Source organism: Amblyomma mixtum, chromosome 10, assembly GCF_055824585.1.
Source record: "Amblyomma mixtum isolate Tamu chromosome 10, ASM5582458v1, whole genome shotgun sequence".
In the NCBI taxonomy this organism is placed as follows: domain Eukaryota; kingdom Metazoa; phylum Arthropoda; class Arachnida; order Ixodida; family Ixodidae; genus Amblyomma; species Amblyomma mixtum.
In genome coordinates this window covers 84,458,345-84,477,359 of record NC_143021.1, presented here as the reverse complement: position 1 = coordinate 84,477,359, position 19,015 = coordinate 84,458,345, and the positions used below count along the sequence as shown (strand labels likewise).

Below are 19,015 nucleotides of genomic sequence, written 5' to 3'. Positions count from 1 at the left end.
TGTATAACTCGCCAGAATTTCTTAACATTCGTTTTCAAAATAGTTGGTAATGTGGCAGACAAAAAGTTATTCTTTGTTAGTTTAATCACGTTGACGTAAGCGTCGGAAGCAGACTTGTACTTCACCCATCGCGCGTTAGATGGCGATAGCTTCGAGCGGCGGTATAAAAGTTTCTTTTTGTTAGATAATCGTCTGATGTGAGAGTTGTGCCAAAGTGCTTGTGGATTAGAGGTGACGATGCGCTTAGGGATGTACTTATCAGTTAGTTCGTGAACCTTCGTTTTGAATGATATCTAGTTTTCCTCGACAGAGCAGTAGTCAGAGTTTGCAATAAATTAATCAACAAATATGCCCAGTTCATTGTTAATAGCGCCAAAGTTGGCGCGTTTGTAATCTAGAATGATTTTTTTTTTATTTTGTACGCTTTGAACGTGTTATATTAATGCAAAAATTGAGCAGAACGTGATCACTGATGCCTGAAAGACATGTTATATCAGTAGCTAACTCTGGATTACTTGCTAGAATTAGCTCAGGAGGGTTCGAAGCGTTATTTAGCGTCCTACTGGCTTTGTTACTAACTGAGTAAGCGAAAATATGGTGCATAGCTCTAAGAATTCTTTAGCTTGATACGAAGAGGGAGATGAAGAGGGCTGCTGAGCAGTCCATAAAATAGTTGGAAAATTTATGTCCCCAAGTAGAAAAAGTGGTGATGAAGGAAATTGTGCGCGAACAAGATTTATAGCATCGTGAAATTCGTTAGTGAATGTATACGAATAAGAAGGAGAACGGTAACAGACACCAATAATCAATCAGCAAATCATTTCGAGTACGTTGGTCTACTACAGATTTTTTTTTTTTTAAGATAAAAGCTCCTGATCCATGTCGTCGAATTTCTTTGCTTTTCCTCGAGTTCATCAGGCCTCTTGTGCATGCCGGATAACTTTGATTCAATGTTCTTGTGTCTACTCCTAATGTCTTTAATATCAGCTGCTAATTCGTTCTGATCTTTCGAGCTTTGCAACGTAAGAGAATGTACATCCTTAAGCAGCTTAAACATAACTTTAATTTGTTCAGACGGATTGTCAGGCAGGTTGTCTATGTCAAGGGAGATCTCGGAGCTTGTCATAGGACCAGGGTTAGATTCAATGTCGCCAGAGCGCAAAAACAGAGAAATCATTGAAAAGCATTCACAAGCAACATCAAAGCACACCCGCGGGCGCGAGAACAGAAGTAAACAGCGATCATCGCATTTCCTAGCCTGCAAAGGATAGTGCATACAAACTGCAACGGTAAAGAAGCGATGCATTGGAGGCATGCCGATGTCGCTGTTCCCGTGCCCACTGAAGAGAAAGCCAGCGTGTTATCGCTTTAAATCCGGTGTGGGTGGTGATGCCGCCGTCGATGACGCTGGATGGATGTGGACGAGGGATTCGATGAGGAGGAAAGCCTGGCCGGGTAAAAAGCCGGAGTTGTCGGTGAAACGAAGCCCAGATCTTGCAACCACCGGACCAGGGAAAAAAAGTCGAGTCAGTGCCTGCAGCCGGCGAAGTTGATTGATATGGCGAGCGCCAGCGCGGCCTGCACGGTAAAGAAGCGAAGCATTGGAGGCGTGCCGTGTCACTGTTCCCGTGCCCACTCCCGCGTTATTTCTATGACAAAATAAAACAAAGTGGTGCTTTTCCAGTATGTAGAAAACCAGCGAAAAGGACGCATTCACAAGGAGGAGAAGTACACAGGACAACGCTGGAAACACAACTGAAAATTCTTTACTTCGCCAACATCAGAACAGGGCGCACATGCGCGAGAGCACCACAAACGCTATCAAAACAGCAAACACAAAACTGATTAAGCGAGCGAAGAAACATGTGGCAACCTATGTCCCATTCATGAAAGTGTATTCTTTTGCCGTGAACCTGACAGAGCTGTCGCTGACGCATTCAGTTCCTAACTGCTTGATTTTAAAAGCTTCTAAGCTTTCTCGTTCTATCTGTGTTTTGCCGCGGCCGATGATTTTGACATTATGGAACAGAGGGGTGCAGTCTTTGCAGTGGTTGCAATGTCTTGGAAGATTTGCTGTGTTGCCTGGCTGCAGCGAAGTGCGGTGCTGCCTCATACGGTCGTTGACGCATTGACCCGTTTGACCTATGTAGGCCTTGCCACAGGACAGTGGGAGCGAGTAAACAACATCGGTTGTGCATTTGGTGAACATGCTCTGGTGTTTAACATTACATTTCTTTTTTGTGCTGATATTTGAGATACGTGAACAAAGCGACGACAGTTTGGTGGGCGCAGAAAAGACTACCTTAACACCGTATTTCATGGCTACCTTTTTAACGTTATGTGAGACTTTATGCAGGTATGGCATTACAGCAGGTCTGGATTCCTCACTAGGCGTTTCATCTCTTGTACTGTGACTTACATTTACTGGTCAAGGTCTCAGCAATAGAAACGAGGACGTCCTCAGGGTAGCCCGCTGACCTCAAGCGGTCAAGTTGCGCTAAGAAACTCTTTTGCATATTGTGTGCACAAGACCTGCGCAGAGCATTACCAAGGCAAAGGTTGGCAATGCCTCTCTTCACAAGTTTGGAATGTGAGGAGGAGAAGGGTAGCAGGCTTTTCTTGGTCCGTGGAGAGTAGCTCCAGCAAACATGGCTTTCATCAGAGAAGGTGAGAGTCAAATCTAAAAATCTAATTGAGTCATCAAGGGGCACTTCATGAGTAAAATTCAAGTCAGGACAGGTATCGGTAAAGAAGGTCAAAATGTCATTTGCAGCCGCTTCCACACTGTCACGGGAAGTTAGTTTCAAGAAAATTAAGAAATCGTCTACATACCTAAAAACTTTCACTACTCGATCGTCAATAAGGGTATCATGCAACAAATTGTCAAAATGGGATAAAAATATGTGGCACAACATATGAGCTACACACGAGCCAATGGGAACGCCCTGCTTCTGTATGTACCTGCAGTTTTCATGTTCTACCACAGTGTTCTACCTTTCTTCCACTGTGGTAGAACATGAAAACTTTTGTTATGTTCCCATTTGTTATGTTCCGCAATGCTCAAAGTAACATTCATCACGCGATTTTGTGAATTACGCACTATTTTAAGTGTATAAAATAAACACCGTGGTATGTAATATTTGCTTGCAATTCTTCAGGAAAGCCACATGTGCTTCGGAGGAAGCGTAACGGATTTGTGGCTGCTGCAGCCCATGCTCAGGGGCACGGTGCGGCTCTGCCTGCACAGGTCCTGGTTCTACTTTGAACACTGCTCTTCGTGTGGTAGCAGCATTTGCAAGATCTGAAGAAGCAGCTCGTAACAACGCTTTTAGAAGTGGGCAGTGCGAAAAAAAAACGTGGAGGAAAGAGAAAGACAGCGCATCACTAGCGCTGGCTTGCAGCTGAGTTACTAAACGCAAGGCAACGGGTTAATAAAAAGATTGGAGCGAACACTTCAGCTCCGCCTTCAGAGTATGACTCGATAGCGTAATGGGTCAATTAATGGCCATACATCAGGAATTGATAATTCAATGCTTAACATTAAAATATCCATGGGAGTCATCATGCCACTCCCCGCGGAATGGTGCAGAGGTTAAGCGATGCTTCACTGCCCTGCAATGGCAGGTACTGCCTCTGGCGGAACTTGTGTGAGCCATGCTGCACTTCATCATCATCATCAGCCTGACTACGCCCATTGCAGGGCAAAGGCGTCTCCCATGTCTCTCCAATTAACCCTCTCCTTTGCCAGTTGCGGCCACCCCATTCCCGCAAACTTCTTAATCTCATCCGCCCACCTAACTCTCTGGCGCCCCCTGCTACGCTTGCCTTCTCTTGGAATCCACTCTGTTACCCTTAAGGACCAGCGGTTATCTTGCCTTCGCATTACATGCCCTGCCCAAGCCCACTTCTTCCTTTTGATTTCAACTAGGATATCATTAACGCGCGACCAACCATTAACTTAAATGCCACCTGCCACGGTGGTCAGTTTGCTCAAAATGCGATGAGTAGGCCGTGAGGACGCCCCAAGGTCACGTGACTTGGGTGGCCCACCTGGCTGCCTCTCCGAGGATTCTTCGCTCACCACGCAGACGCCGGATTTGCCGCACAAAGCATGCCCAGGCGTAACAAGCAACCGAGAAATAACAACTCATGTTGACACGCCGAACATGACGAAACTACCTCTCAAGCAACACGACAGAAGGCTTACTTACGCACTGGTATCGGTGCTTGTAGACAACAAGCACCTTGCAATCTTTGGGAGCAGTTACGCATCACGTCAGTCGGGACAAGTGCTCGACCATTTTAGAATCGGTCGCCTTTTTCCATGCGCCGCTCGTATTGCCGTCGTGTCGGTGGCACGGGGCGGCAGAACGGCGGCACGGCGGCCACATTCCGCATACACGGTGCTCGCGTGCCCCGCTTATCCGTGTGACCACGAGCGTGATGGAGCAGATTAACCACATAAAGGTACGTATAATTGTCCGCTCTGTCCAATGCGGTATGCTTCTAATACTGCTAAGAATTTTCATTTGAAAGGAAAGCATATCCTAACGAGTGTGGACCCTTTGTGAAAAATGCTGCAACACCGTTTTCATGTGACGTTTGTGGAAATATAAGTTTTATTAATCGGTCCCTTTTAATGCAGGACTGCAGTGCCTGCACGGTTTTGTGCCTAGGTACAGCACGCACAAGTTCAGCACGACTGAAGGTGAGCACTACACGAAGCGTGTGAGCGCAGTCTGTGTCCCCTCTCGTTCTCCGTCCTGAAGCGCTGTTGGAAATTATGAATAGCAGCTCGCCCATCTGCAGTTGTTCAGCTTAATTAGGTGTGCACGAAAGGTTATTGTCCTCTTTTGCGGCGCGTATTGTGTGTCCTTTGTGCCTTTTTCCCCATGCTTGCAGGTCGTTGTGAAATCTCGCATGTTGGCTTTGAAAGCATATGACAATGCCGCACATCAGCCACGTGGCATGTTTGCATTCTTACTTCTCACGTGACACCTCATAATTTTTTAACTGGTCTAACCGCTACCTTGCATTGCCGACTATTCCCATGACCCCACGCACCTGTCGAACGATGATTAGTGGGCCGGCTGTCTGACACCGGTCCGTAATTTTTCGCTTTATTTTCTCACTTCAAAGGTTTTTCAGTTTTTTTTTGGCGTGTGTCCTCGACGTGCGACGACCTGGGGGTCCCTGGCCGCCGGCAAAAGCACGTCAAGCGACCTCCTCGGCGCTGTGCGCCGTATCCACGCCGACACGGAACATCACCACCAGCTGAACGCCATGCTGCACTGATGGCAGCAGCGGCAGCGGCGGGTCCAGCGGCCCCTGTAATTGCGGCTACAGGTCAGGGCCCCGCAAACAAGAGACCGCGCGACGACCAAGCCAGAAACGAGCCTCTGACTGACCATCCAGAGGATATGGACCAAGCATGGTTTACAGTTGTCTCGTACAAGAAAAAGAGAGCTACCGGTGTTCCTGTAGTCTTCAGGCCCACCGAGGTAGGAGGACGCCTATGGAAAGCCAACCCCAACATGGTGGCTTCGGCGGTTGTAGCATCGGCTCAAGAAAAAGTCCGCAGCCATCGCATTCACAAGGATGGGAGCCTGATGGTTACAGTATTGACGCTGCCCGCCGCCAACCGTCTGCTCACGGTAACTAAGCTGGCTGGAGTGGCTGTAGAGGCCCGAGTCCCATACTCTTACATGGCAAGCTATGGCAAAATACAAGATGTACCTGTCACCTACAAAGACGAAGATCTGCAGGAATATCTACGCGACCGAGGTGTCCTTTCAGCAAGGAGGCTAACCGCCTACACTCCTGAGGATGGTGGAAAGATCAAAGAGGTACGCCGTCACACAGTTATATTAGAATTCGCAAAAGATGCGCCGCTATCAAAACGAGTAACGCTTGGGTTCTGTAGTTACCCTGTAACTGAATACGTCGGAGCGGCAACTCAGTGCTATAAATGTCAGAGGCATGGCCACATATCAAGACATTGTAACGGCCCCGTGCGCTGCAAAGTGTGTGGTGGCCCCCACTCGCACAAAGAATGCACTTCGAGAGCGCAACCTAAATGCGCTAACTGCTGTGGCCCACACCCTGCTTCCTATGGAGGGTGTTATAAAAAGAAAGCAGCCACAGTTGCTCGCACGGCAGAGCAAACACAAGGGAAACCCCCTAAGCGCCATGAACCACCACCTAACCCCGACGTGGTTTTCACGACTACGGCAGCTGTTTCCGAGAATCAGTCAACACAGCGTGGCAAAGAAGCTGACAAGACCTATGTAGGTGAGGTAAAAAAGAAGCGTGGGAAGTTCGTTGGTTCTTCTACTTCATCAAAGCTGCTGCAACGCACTGCACAGACCCGACAAACAGCGTCGCTCGCTTTGAGCCTAAGGCGCCACAACATGACAGGAAGATCAGCGACAGGCAGCAAACCGGAAGCTCTGAACAAGACATCACATGAATACAGATTCCGATGCTGTTTGCAGCCATCAAGGCTCTTATCCGTACAAACCCCTCGTCAGGAAGACTCCCAGAAGTAGAAGCTGTCCTTGCAATGGAGCCGTTGATGTCGGTCTCCTGCGCTCCGCAGGGGCGTAATACCACACTTCAGTAATCATGGCTTCAACAGCGAGGACTTCACCACAGCTGACAATCCACAACATCTTTCGTACATGCACCATTTTCCAATGGAACGCTCGCGCGATACACTCTAAACTCTCAGATTTCCGACAGCTCGTGCGAGCGTACCGCTTCCCCTTCATAGCCATCTGTGAATCACGCGTCGAGGAAACTTCCCGACTCCACGGATACTATATTCGACCAGATAACGTCAGCAGATTGCTGATAGGCTTTCGCAAGGATGTCCCGGCTCACAGCGACAATGAATAAGTGTGCGCAGTGACAGTTATTGCCGGACAACAGTACACTCTGATTGGAGTATATCTTGAGCCAGGAACGCCATTTGATGCTTTGAGACTTGAAAACTTGATAGCAAGGACGCCCTCTCCGCATATTATTTGCGGAGACTTCAATGCTCATAATGAAATTTGGGGCAGCTCACATACATTTGCCCGAGGTGCCAAAGTTGCAAAACTTCTCTCAAAGCATCCAGTTCAGCCATTAAATGACGGCAGCATCACCTACCTCGAGGCCCGACGACTACCAGCAGCATCGACGTGACATTTGTTAGAAGTTCATTCGCCCACAACTTTGGTTGGTGCACTGATTTGGAGACACGCGGAAGCGACCATTACCCAATCCTCATATCGGTTTTCCATGCGCATAGGAACCCAAAGAAATTCCTTATAAAATCTACAGACTGGGACGCATACAAGGACGCTGTGAGCAGAGGAGTTACTGCGGCAACTGGCAATGAGGAATTAGCATCGACAATGGCGTATTGCCTGAGAGCGAGTACAGAAATTACAGCTAAAAATGATAGCCTACCTTCAAATGATGACACATTTCAAAGGCTTTGCGCTATACGCAGGCGAACTGAAAGGAAAGCTCTGCGCACAAAAAGCCTCGATGACCTACATGAATGCCGACGGGCACAACGTCACATTCGACGTTACATGGATAAACTGAGTCGGCAAAAGTGGCGTGACTTCTGTTCTAATTAAGCTGGATGTGCGCCAACCAGTGACCAATATTTGGCGGATAGTTAGAGGTGTGCGCACGCCACTTCAGCAACTTCACCCCTTCGCTGCACTCTCCCTTCACGAACAAAAATCTATAAAAAGTCTCAGAAGAATACTGCAGGCTACTGTCGGCAGGGTCAGGGCATTCGACACTCTCCGCAGATGGTCAAACAGGCATCCCAAAGGCGGCAGTGCCAGCGTTAGACCTGCCTTTCACAATGGAAGAACTATCCACAGCTATCGCGGAGACAAACAGACACACGTCTCCGGGTCATGATGAGGTGACCTATGACGCCATTGCAAAGCTACCCCACACCTCCCGTCTTCGACTCCTGGAGTATTACAATTCTTCCTGGATGGCTGGTGAGGTCCCCACGGAATGGAAGCTGGCGAAAATTGTGCCCGTTTTGAAATCCTGTAAGCAGCCAAAAAGCTACGCATCATTCCGGTCCATTGCCCTACTGAGCTGCGTAGGTAAGCTCATGGAGCGCATGATCTGCAAACGCATAACTTGGTTCCTAGAAAGCCGAAATGAGTTCCCCCAAGATATGAACGGGTTCCGTCAAAACAGGTCTGCGACTGACAATATCATCGCCCTCGTCTCATCACTTGAGGAGTACCTTCATGCTGGGTACATCCCGACAGCCGTTTTGGATACAACTTAAGTCTGTAGTGAAGCTCCGCCCACATTCAGCCTTCGCGCACATAATTCCTCCACGACGAAAAAGTAGTCCGCTGCTTAAACGCTTCTTGTTATGTAAACAAGAAGCTTGTGACAAGAAAAAATAATGAGTTCTAAAATTTTTATACACGGATGGTTTGATGTAGTCAAACATTAAAAAGCTGATTTCGTTTGCAGTTGCGTTTGGCCAGCGGAGTGATACAGGACGTCGCGGACCGCCGCCCAGTGTTAGCAACTGATGTTTTTTTTTAAGTTGCACCGGAAGTCCGCTCTCCATCTTGGTTGCGGCGAGTGTTGAGAGTTTGCATTTGAGCGAAAGTTTTTACGATGGCAAGTCCTCTCGTCGCATACCAGCCGCTATGCATTCCGAGTCGGAGCAGCTCAGGTTGGACGACGGATTTGACCGTCGTTCCGCATATTTCGGAGCGCACATTAGGATGGCTGTGCGACCAGAAAGGCCCCTCTGCTCGACAACGCAAGAAAGCGTACAGCTTTGCCATCGAGGCCTACTGTTCGCCGTCATCGCTTCGCACGAACGCGTGTGACTTGGGGTAAGCAACTTTTTGCTGTAGTGTTGCTATAGCGCTCTAGGCGTACTCTGCGAACGGCAGCCTTGCCCCGGCGCTCTGTACTCTTCCATTACACGCACACCCACATTTGTACCTCGCTCATTTGATATGGAAGTTCCGTCGCAACCGAATAGTGGGGGCTTCTCTTTCTTGGTTTCATGGAGCGTTTCTGGGCGGAAGCAACAAGCTCGAGTAACGTTATGTTGATAAGATGAGACCGGTTTCTATATGTTGAAGGGGCGGACGCCGAATCGCCGCAGAAACATTTTGCGAAACAGACGCACCGATACACAATCGAACGGCCGCGTGCCCAGAGCGGTGCATATTGCCCTGCAAATCGGTTCTCGCAGTTTTCTCTCACCCGCCGCGGTGGGTTAATCAGCTAAGGCTCTCTGTTGCTATGTGCGAGATTGAGGGATCGAGTCTCGCTCGCGGCTGCTTCGTTTCAATAGAGGCGAAATGCAAAAACGCCCTTGTACATTTACTTGCGTTCTAGGGCACGTTAAACAGCCGCAGGCAGTCTAAATTAATCTGGAGCACTCCACTGCGGCGTGCCTTGGTGGTTGCGGTACCCAAAGCCTAGGATTTGTTTTTTTTAGTTTCATCTCGTGATTTTTCATGTGGTTACGTTACCTATATAGAAACACCCAGAAAAGCGTTTATTGATTGCTAGAACCAGTTTTAATTGCAGCTTTAATCATGAAACAAACACTGGCCGTAAGGTCTTTATGCAAGAGTTGTATCTTACATGCATTGAGATGTCTTTGTTCTTGGGCACTCTCCCATCAGTGCACATACCAGTGTTATAGGATCACAGCACTGTTCTGTATTTTCTTTTCAGACTTGGTATCGTCTACGTGCATTGCACTTTTTTCCGAAGTCAAAAGAAAAGTGGCCGTCCCTACAATGAGCAGCTGTCTTTTCACATTGCCGCTAGCGTGCCTCGTACCACTACCTGCGAATGCCCCGCAGGAAAGAGTGGAGCCTGCAGTCATGTCCTTGCAGCAGTACGCCTGCTAGCCTTGTTGAAGCAGCAGGGATTTGCAGAGCCACCACCAGAGCTTGCCTGCACAGAGCTGCCTCAGCAGTGGAGACGCCCAAGACAGAAAGGCATCAAGCCTGCCAGTGTCCTTGACGTGGACTGGCCAGCCTCACGGGAAGGCGGTGCGCAGTTGCCAGTGACTGCTCGCCTTTTGGATGCAAGCTTGGACTACCAAGACGAAGCTAGCCAAGTAGCCGCAATCCAGTCACTTGGTACAGAGCGGGAGGCACTGGGCGACCTTCCTTTTGCCGCTGTCTTGCGGGACGTGCAGGTTCCACTGGTGAAGACAAAGGCAGGTCTTGCTCCAGTAGACTCGCCATTGACCTACCAGCTGTCGGACAGTCCGCATGATTTCAAGACTTGGTTGTCATCAACCATAGCCCCTGGTGCAGGCACCAGTTGTGCTGTCCCACGACTGCAGCTTTTCTCTGGTGCAGTGCCGCACACATTTCCTGCTGTCTTCATAGCTGACGAACAACAAATCCTGATGGTTAGCACATTAGTTGCTGCTTTCGTTCACTGCATTTACAGGGTGCTTTTGCAGGTTCGCCATGTGTTTATGGTAGCAAAAGTGTTATTTATTTGTCCAGCATATAGCGAGTGCTTTTTACATATGACAGTAAGCATGCTTGTTGAAATGCTTCTGCTGTCCTAACTGTGCATTAGTGCTTACTGTCTATTTACATTCAGGTCTGAGTGATTAAGAGCACATATTGAGCACCATGTCTGGTAAATATTTAACATTCGTTGACGAGGCCTTGCTGGCACTTACACACCATCTACATGCCAGGTCATGGAAAGTGTTGCTACTGATATTGTTAAAAGGTTTAAAATGTAACCTCCAAAAGTTCACTGGCTGTGATAGCACCATCCAGGCTGCAAGGCCATTTAGTCTGGCGATCGGCATGTGCTTTGACAGTGTTCAAAGCATGCATGTCTGACTATACCATACATTTAGACCTGCTGCTCTTAATCGGTGGGGCATAAAGTGCTCTTTATCTCATGAACTGGTTCACGGGAACGATTACTGTTTAAAATATTCTTGCCTCCTATATGCACAGCTAAAACTGCTCACTTTATTGACTGATTCACAGCCAGCTGCATGTTCTTGCTCTTTTTTTTGTTGTAGTTCCCGGTTTTTTATTGGTGCAATTTGTCATTCATATAATGTGCATTGAAAGTAATGAGCATCGGTCGGAGCTCACCTAGCTGCCATATTACTTTCGACGAGTGCCAGGGGCAGTCGTACAGGGTAAAGAACCAGCATGGGGATCGGAATTTTAATATGCTTATTTACCAACCATAGTAGTAGCCATGTTCAGCCATGCAATCAGCCCTTTGCTAAATGCACTGTAGCTTCATAATTCACCAAAAATACCAGTTGGTGGTGAAAGTGAACCTACATTTCGTAATGAAGCAGCACTTCTCTTTGACTGGTTGTGGGTGTGTACTTTCCCTTTACAGCTAAGATTGACCATCAGTTCATGGCTCGTGTTTTCTCTCAGAATGAAGTGCTTGAGAATACTAAGCCGTGAAGCATGCCGCATGTTTGCACAGACAACAGTTTGAACTTTCTGTTGCCATGGTCATGACCAAATACTGTACAGTGATAATTACGATGCCTGAGACACAGGATGTTTTATTTCTCCTGCCCCACCCCTTGTAGATGGTCTAGTGTAAGGTGGTGTCTTGTTAACACTTCATAAAATAGGCCAAAAATTAAAATAGCTCTGCAGCATGATATAACAACACAAACAGCTGTGCGGCGGCTCACACAAGGCATGAAAGATGTCTAGCTTGCAGCGAATTGTGAAAATTTCAGTTTGGCCATTGAATCGATCAACATTTTGCATGCTCACATTAGCGTCATCTGATGCACTTTTACGAGTAAAAGTCGAAATAGGCTGGATGTGCACCAAGCAGGATTATTGAGAACTGCTGAAAATCAATAAAGTGCAGACTTGCGGGAAATACATAATACTGTTTTTCTTTCCTAGCACCTTCAGCTTGCTCCTGAGGAAGCCCAGGACCTAGAAGCACATACCAGGAGCAGGCCCTGAGCGACAAGTGGCACTCAGCACGACGACACCGCCTCACAGCATCTACCTTTGGCAAGGTCATGAGGCGAAAAGAATGGACAGAGAAAGGTTTAAGGAATCTCTTGGACCCAAAAGATCTGTCCCGGGTACGGGCTATACAGTATGGAAAAAAAACGAGTCTGCTGCAGCGGAGCGGTATGCCACTACAATGAGAGCTGCAGGACACAACGTGACCCTGCAATATTGTGGCCTTGCTGTGCACCCTGGCTCTCCATGGCTGGGTGCAAGCCCGGATAGGTTGGCCTTTGACCCCGAAGAAGGCACCTATGGTGTCATAGAGATTAAATGCCCTTACTCTTTGAAAGACAGCGAAGCTGACACTGTACCTACAAAAAACTTTTGTCTTGAATTTGTTAATGGTACACCTCAGCTCAAGAGAGATGAATATTTTTATCAAGTTTTAGGACAGATGGCTATCACAGAATGCAAATGGGCAGACTTTGTTGTGTTCTCAGAAAAGTGGATGGCTGTGGAGCGCATTTACTTCGATCAAGGGAAGTGGGGCAATGTTAAGTCACAGTTGGATGAGTTCTTTTTCAGTACTGCTCTGCGTTACTTTGCTGCTCGCGATACTGCTGTGGTGTGAGAATTCTGAGAACATGTTGTACTGAAATTGCATTCATCTATGGTTTGACCATTCGTTTTTCTTCATTGTAGTGATCTACACATATTGCAGCTAGTGATTTTTTGTATGTATGGCTTCCTTTATATAACTGTCCATTCCTTATCTTGTCTGTTGATCACCCATTGTATATTTTTGCATTTCCTGAATAAATAAAATAAAGTCCCACGAAAGCTAATTTTAAGAAGTAACTCTTGTTGAAAGCAGGTTTTGTGGTATAGAATAAAACGGTTGGTTTTTGGGCTAGTTGGTGAAACATATATTGTAGTGCTGAATAGGGGCAAGAAAAAAAATGGACAGATGCTCACTTATTGATTTCTTGAAATTTCATCAAACTAACAGAGGCATGCCTGCATAGTCTGCAAGCCTAGATTTTATGGCCACTTGCCAAACAAAACGAGCCGAAATTCCCAACGCCATGATGGCACCAGCCCTTTTTAAGAAGCAAAATTTTGGTCATTCTTCTCGGTGCTAAGTGATCGCTTTCATGAGTGTGACCCATCAGTAAAGCACGGTAAATTTAGTGCATCTCTGTAGTTTCTCTTTATTACACTTGTGTTTCGTACAGGATTGCACAGAATCTGTTGCCATAATACTCTAGTCCTTGTGCCCTCTCCTGATTGCTGGGGTGAGGGAAGTTTCTGCACCTGTGCTATCTTGCTGCATGGTTTGAGGCAGCATTTATAGAAGTCATCCTCTAAGTTATTCACACATTAGCTATGGTGCAAGTTCCAGCTGTTGCGTGCTTGGTTGTGAAGGTTTGCTCAAAGGGCTTTGAAAGTTTGTGAGAATAGCAGCCACAGTCCAGATTTGATTGATTATGGGAGCCAGTGTGAGTGGGATCGGCTGGTCAAATATATGGAATGATTTGGCCCTTCTTATCCTCCTTTCTACATGGATCCTCAATGAAGCAATATCCTTTGTTTCCCTGACTTGTTGTTCAGAGAGGGCATTCCAGTGCAGAAATGGTGGAATGTTCAGCTTCACATTTTTGCTTGCCAAAAGGTCCTCAATCAAGAACCCCTTGTCTGCCATGACGGAATCATTTCTGTCAAACTTGAAGTTCAGAAATCCACTTTTCAGTACGGCCTCCCTGTCTGAAGTAGAACCTGTGTAGAGCTCTGACACAAAGCTCACTAAGCCGTTTGGTGAAACACCAATGAGGCCTTTAAAAGTACTTGAAGACTTGTAAGTAGAGTAGGAGCTTGATTGGAGAGAAAGTGAGGAGGGCACCTCACACTATATCTCTGTTGCATCCAAAATAACTCTTGTTGTTGGATACGTGCTGAATGCTGCCCAGAGTGGTAGTTTGCAGAGTCTTATGTACATGAAGTTAATCCATGACACACATGCGTGACACTGTTGACTGAGTGATCCCATATCTGTGTGCCAGGTCATGCTCGAAGAGGCCGAGACGAAGCCTTACAAGTATGAGTGACAGCTCATTCTCTGCTGTCAGCTTCCGCGGTCGGCCTCCGCTGGCTTTGATGCCAGCATTTCTCAAAACATTACTCCCATTCTTTCCGGGGTTGATGTAAGTCATCAATGCCAGGAAGTGCTGGTATGATGGTATTCCTGTGTAAGCAAGAAAGTCCTCATTTGAGTGTTTAAAACGGTCAATGCAAAAGCTTGTTCTAATTTCTTTTTCTTCAAGATGTGCAGCGAGGCGGCGATTTTCTTGCAGACATAGGTGCATATCCGTCTTCGTCTGGAGCAGCTGCTCCTGGAGGACTTCACATTTATACTTCAGACTGTCTATTTCATTCGGTGCGGGCAGGGCACTTTTTTTTCTTATTTATTTTTTAAGCCCACACTAATATCTGTCTATTTCATTGCCCTGTGTGGCAACCACACCTTTGAGACGTTCCACTTCATTGACAGGCTCACCACTACTTAATAAACAGGTTGTACCAGAAGCAGGTGGACAGCTGGCAGTGCCTCCCTCTTTTTCATGTGCTTCAAACTCTAAAGCTGCTGCAGATGATCGATCAGTAGACTGGTCACCAAAAAATCCTGCTTCACTGTCTTCTACAGCCGGTGCTTGAGCAACAGATAGATATGAAATCTCACGGGCCTGTGGAGAGGCACTCAGTGTCCGCTTCTTGGGTGAATTGCGAAGCTGTTGCTTTTTGCCAAAGCTGTACACACTGGGGCAGGCTGTTTCTCGCAGTAAGTTGCTGCCGCTGAATACACCGGGAATAAAGTCTGATGGCAGGAAATGCCTTGAACACACTCTTGTGCATTTTGTAACTTTGAAGTGTTTCCCTTCGTCACGCTTGATGACGATGATCCACTTTTTGTATAATGTGGCATCGCTTGGGAAGCGATGATATGAAACCTGCAAGTTTCAAAAGATTTACATGTAAGTACCCAAGCAACCACCGACGTCCGTCGGACGTCCGAACTAAAGCCGAACGTCCTTCGCCGAAATTGGACATCCGTCGGACATACATACGACATCTGGTTTCGGACATACGTATCTGTATGTCCATCGGAGGTACGGACTACGTCCGCTTTTGTATATCCACATGAGAGACGAGATGTACATCCGATGTATGTACGGACAAGTATGTTTCCAGGACTTATGTATGAGTAACTATTGCTGACAAAATTCTCAGTTTCCACATGTACAGAGCTGATCTCACTTGTCTTGAGTGCTCAAGCTGTGTCCTGGAGGTACATAAAACCTTGCCGCAACTGGTTTGCAAGGGGCAAGGTGGTTCTCGTGTATTCGGCTGCATTTCAGAGCAAGCGTAAGTGAAAGTCAGTACTTGCTTTATTTCCCAGAGCATTACTCGAGCACCTGAGATAAATATGATTGGGTCTGTCACCATGGGCAAAAGCTTTCACGCTGGTGACTTGCAGAAAAGAATTTGGTCCTGTGTTTGCTCTCTAATCGTTGGGTGGTATTCTTCCTGTGGAGGATGCACATTCTTTTTGCACTTCAATGCCTTGCCCAGCCACACTAAAAAATGTTTTTCCTCGAAATCACATCACACAAATTGTTATTCATGACTACTGTTTGCAGCTGTTTTACCAGGGAAAGATTCCCATTTTTTTCTTTTTTTTAGGGGGGGGGGGCAGTGGGTAATTGACATAGCCTATCGCATATACCTTTAGAAAATTATATAAAACTCATTCAAAGGGCAGCTCTGCTCCTGAGAACTTGTGCATCAGCTGCAGTAAAGATGTTTCTGGACTGGGGTAATTCAACAGTCTGATCAACAACGGCAGACGAGAGCATACATAAGCTGTGCGTAACTAATTTGTTTTAAAGAGCATTACATTAACAAAATTGTGTGGAGATTTCCACTTTTTCTTAAAACGTGCCATTGAAACCAGGATTTCAAGTAAATGTCATGTGGTTTCATCTCATGCATGCAATTGGCCTGGGCTGTGAACTGACATGTTATTGCATATGTGCCAGGAAGCTCACCATTCAACTGCTGTATTCATGACAAATTCAGCAGGAAATACAGAAGAAATCAATTTATTTATTGCATGTAGCAATTTACAGTGGTCCCTTGCCGCAGCGTTCCTTTGCACGCCGTAACCATTCACCAATTTGAATGTCCACGTCCTCATGGGTGGCACTGGAGTGGGACCTCGTCCTTTTCACAGCACCTAAAAGCATAACAGCATACAAAAATGTATGTGAGAAGTTCTTGGCACTGTCTTTACACATCGGCTTTGCACTGTCAAACCTGAAAGAATAGCAACATTAAAAAATGTATACGTGCCAAAAATGACCTTCCGCAGTCTAAGATCACGGAAGACCTCTTTCCCCTTTCTGCCATGCATACTGAATTGCGCAGCGGTGTGGTCATCCATGATGTGAGCAAGCATTGAGCTCACGGTGGCCTTTATGGTGCGAGCCCCATATGAACTTAGTTCAACAACCTAGAAAGAGAAATGATTTGGAGGTCAGTTCATTGTGAAGAAATGATACCAAATTAAGCTACTTGAATTCAGCAACTACGGAAAACAAGACAAAATAGAAAACAGAACAAGAATTTGAATGCCTATCACCTGAAAGGTTATACAATATGCAGTCTTTGTGGCTACACTTGCACTCTAGAATGCTGCACAGCTACAGTTAAAGTCAACAGCCCGAACATATAACTGCTTAATGTAGGCTGGCACTTACCAAGGCTTCACTCATCTGATCAGTTAGTTGAGTGTCAAAAGTCTGCACAGCCGCTGCTGAACCAAGTGGGCTCTCGAGGACTAGCTCCAGGTTTTCCGCCGTGTTGTCAGACTGCCTCCTCTCCAGCAGTTTTCCGACGCAATCCAAGATTTCGGATTGAGTATGCCGTAAAATATTTAATGAATTAAGCACCCGGCGCTGAAAATCTGCAAGAAAAATAATGTCACAAGCTTTGATAATTTACTGCAAGCAAAGCAGAACTCACCAGCACAGCTGAGACTTGTGTTGCAGCACTGCTGTGCACCTGAAAGTAAACGAATCATTTTTAGTGCTCTGGGAGCTCAAAGCACATTTCTGACAAAAAAAAATTTCTTACAACCACTTTTTTCCAGTGAAGGCTGAGTGCCCAGAAGTGCTGAAACAAAAAATAAATGTACTGTAAGCATACTCTACAGTTAGAAAACAATTATCTAAAGACCCAGGAGTGCTTACCCTGACTATCCAAAGCGCTCACGTGGGTTCCACTTTGCTCCATACAGGCAACATCACTTGTGCCTTAAGAAATATACAACATAAACAATTAATACAGTGAGATATGAAAGCAATTTGGCAAGCACAGAAGAAGAGCAATCGTGTCGAGACAACGCAAAAGGAGGACATGCTGTTTCCATATGCTTTATATTTAAAGCACCCTGTGAAAGAACAGTAAAGAACAAAACTTACAACGAAGTGTAGGAAGCAGTGACAGAAAAAATGACAAAAACAGCCATGCAAAGCTTGTTTCCAAGCTAACTGCCAAGTCCTGACCACTTTGGAGACTTGACACACATAGCACTAGGCATGCTTTGCATTAAGGTTAAAACATTTATCAAAATAATACAATGAAGAAGTGGCTTCCACACTTACTTGCCATCGCTGCCAGACCCTGCACCGTTTGACCGCCAGCTGCAGTGCAGCATTTTAAAATATTGATACTCGTACTACACAACATAAACAATAACTTGAATGCAATTGCTTAAGAAGAGCATATACCTTCTGTGGGTGCCACACGAGAGGAGGTTGCTAAAGGCGTACTCAGTTGAGTCTTTTGTCTTATTTGACTGTGAACTGTGGAGGAAAAGAATTTGACAAACGTGATGACCAGCACTCTACCAAGTCAGTGAAAAAGGAGAAAACTGACCACCTTAAAATCTGTCAATGTTTAATGCAGGAAAGAAAGCATATAACAATACACAGCACAAAAAAGTAATTGACCAGAACACATGTATTTTAGAAGACTAAGTAACGCAGAGTCCGGTTTCTGAAGCTGTGGTTGGCACCAGAGGCTTCCCTATTATAATATTCTGAGAACGTTGAAACCAATCGTCATATAACGTTTCAAAGCACTTTATCTGCATGCATCAAGGTGTTGTAAGATTACAAAGAAACGAAGCCGCCGACACGAATGGTATGTTCACAAACACGTGTGAATGCCACGCGTTATGAAAGTACGACAATGAAAAAAAAAGATACGTTACGTCGGTTCAGTTTGTTTGACAGAAGAGCCGGCGCTTCTGGAAAATCGTTGGAGTCGGAGTCCGAAGAGCTCCACCAGGTAGGCCGCATTCTTTTCCTCTTTTGACTACTGCCTTCGTCGTCGGACAAATCAGATGTAAACCGGGCCCGGTCTAGCATCTTTCGGCCCTCATCGTATGAGCCTAGCAAAAAAGAAATACATGTAAACGTTCAGCGCTCTTATATAAAAGTTGCATCGATTCTTACGGAATGTCCGCTTTACTGTCGCTCTGTATTCGACGTAATTTTGACCCGGCGGTCCGCCTTTCCTGACAAGCCTAGTGGCTTTGTCAGCTGGCACATTTGGCCATGAGCACGTGGAGCCATTCATCCACGTTAATGGGATGAGCTCCACTTCACGCGTCTCGTTAAATTCTACAATCGCGTACATCTGAAAAAAAAAAACACGGCTTGTGCAAGCGGAAATTCAACACTCCAAAACTCAAAAGCAACAGCCAGGATGCAAGCAATTACCTCCAGATGCGTCCTGCTGCTTGAAGGAGATTGCGATGGACTGCTATCGCTTTGGATTTGCGTCCTATCCACTTCGCAACACGTGCTGCATCTGTCAGCACTCTCCGCAGCTCCGTGGTTGAACATTTCACGTGACAATGGCCAAACAAACGTAGTCACGTGTTACCTACAGCGCCG

The 19,015-nt window shown here is 46.3% G+C and overlaps 1 protein-coding gene and 2 pseudogenes across 1 annotated transcript; 1 reads left to right on the top strand and 2 right to left on the bottom strand.

The window, feature by feature from the left end:
• The first annotated feature begins 8,690 nt into the window (after positions 1 to 8,690).
• On the top strand, positions 8,691 to 12,627 carry LOC149326329 (uncharacterized; annotated as a pseudogene).
• Positions 12,628 to 13,427: 800 nt separating this feature from the next.
• LOC149326328 (uncharacterized) lies at positions 13,428 to 13,992 on the bottom strand (annotated as a pseudogene).
• A 2,074-nt stretch (positions 13,993 to 16,066) lies between these two features.
• On the bottom strand, positions 16,067 to 18,755 carry LOC149326327 (uncharacterized). The gene is made up of 9 exons (XM_089564538.1): positions 18,572 to 18,755; positions 18,328 to 18,507; positions 17,843 to 17,917; positions 17,717 to 17,755; positions 17,303 to 17,365; positions 17,076 to 17,114; positions 16,811 to 17,016; positions 16,404 to 16,563; positions 16,067 to 16,287 (listed from the first exon to the last, which is right to left on the bottom strand). Exons 1-9 carry the CDS (start codon positions 18,753 to 18,755, stop codon positions 16,175 to 16,177), a joined length of 1,059 nt encoding a protein of 352 aa, XP_089420664.1. The 3' UTR covers positions 16,067 to 16,174.
• Positions 18,756 to 19,015: the final 260 nt, after the last annotated feature.

What these genes read in the sequence shown, in the direction of transcription:
- LOC149326327 (XM_089564538.1), bottom strand. Translation starts at nt 18,755, where the DNA reads ATGTACGCGATTGTAGAATTTAACGAGACGCGTGAAGTGGAGCTCATC. An exon ending in GACAGTAAAGCGGACATTCC is followed by an intron (nt 18,508 to 18,571) that starts GTAAGAATCGAT and finishes CTTTTTTGCTAG; the next exon opens with GCTCATACGATGAGGGCCGA. An exon ending in GAGCGCTTTGGATAGTCAGG is followed by an intron (nt 17,115 to 17,302) that starts GTAAGCACTCCT and finishes GTTTACTTTCAG; the next exon opens with GTGCACAGCAGTGCTGCAAC.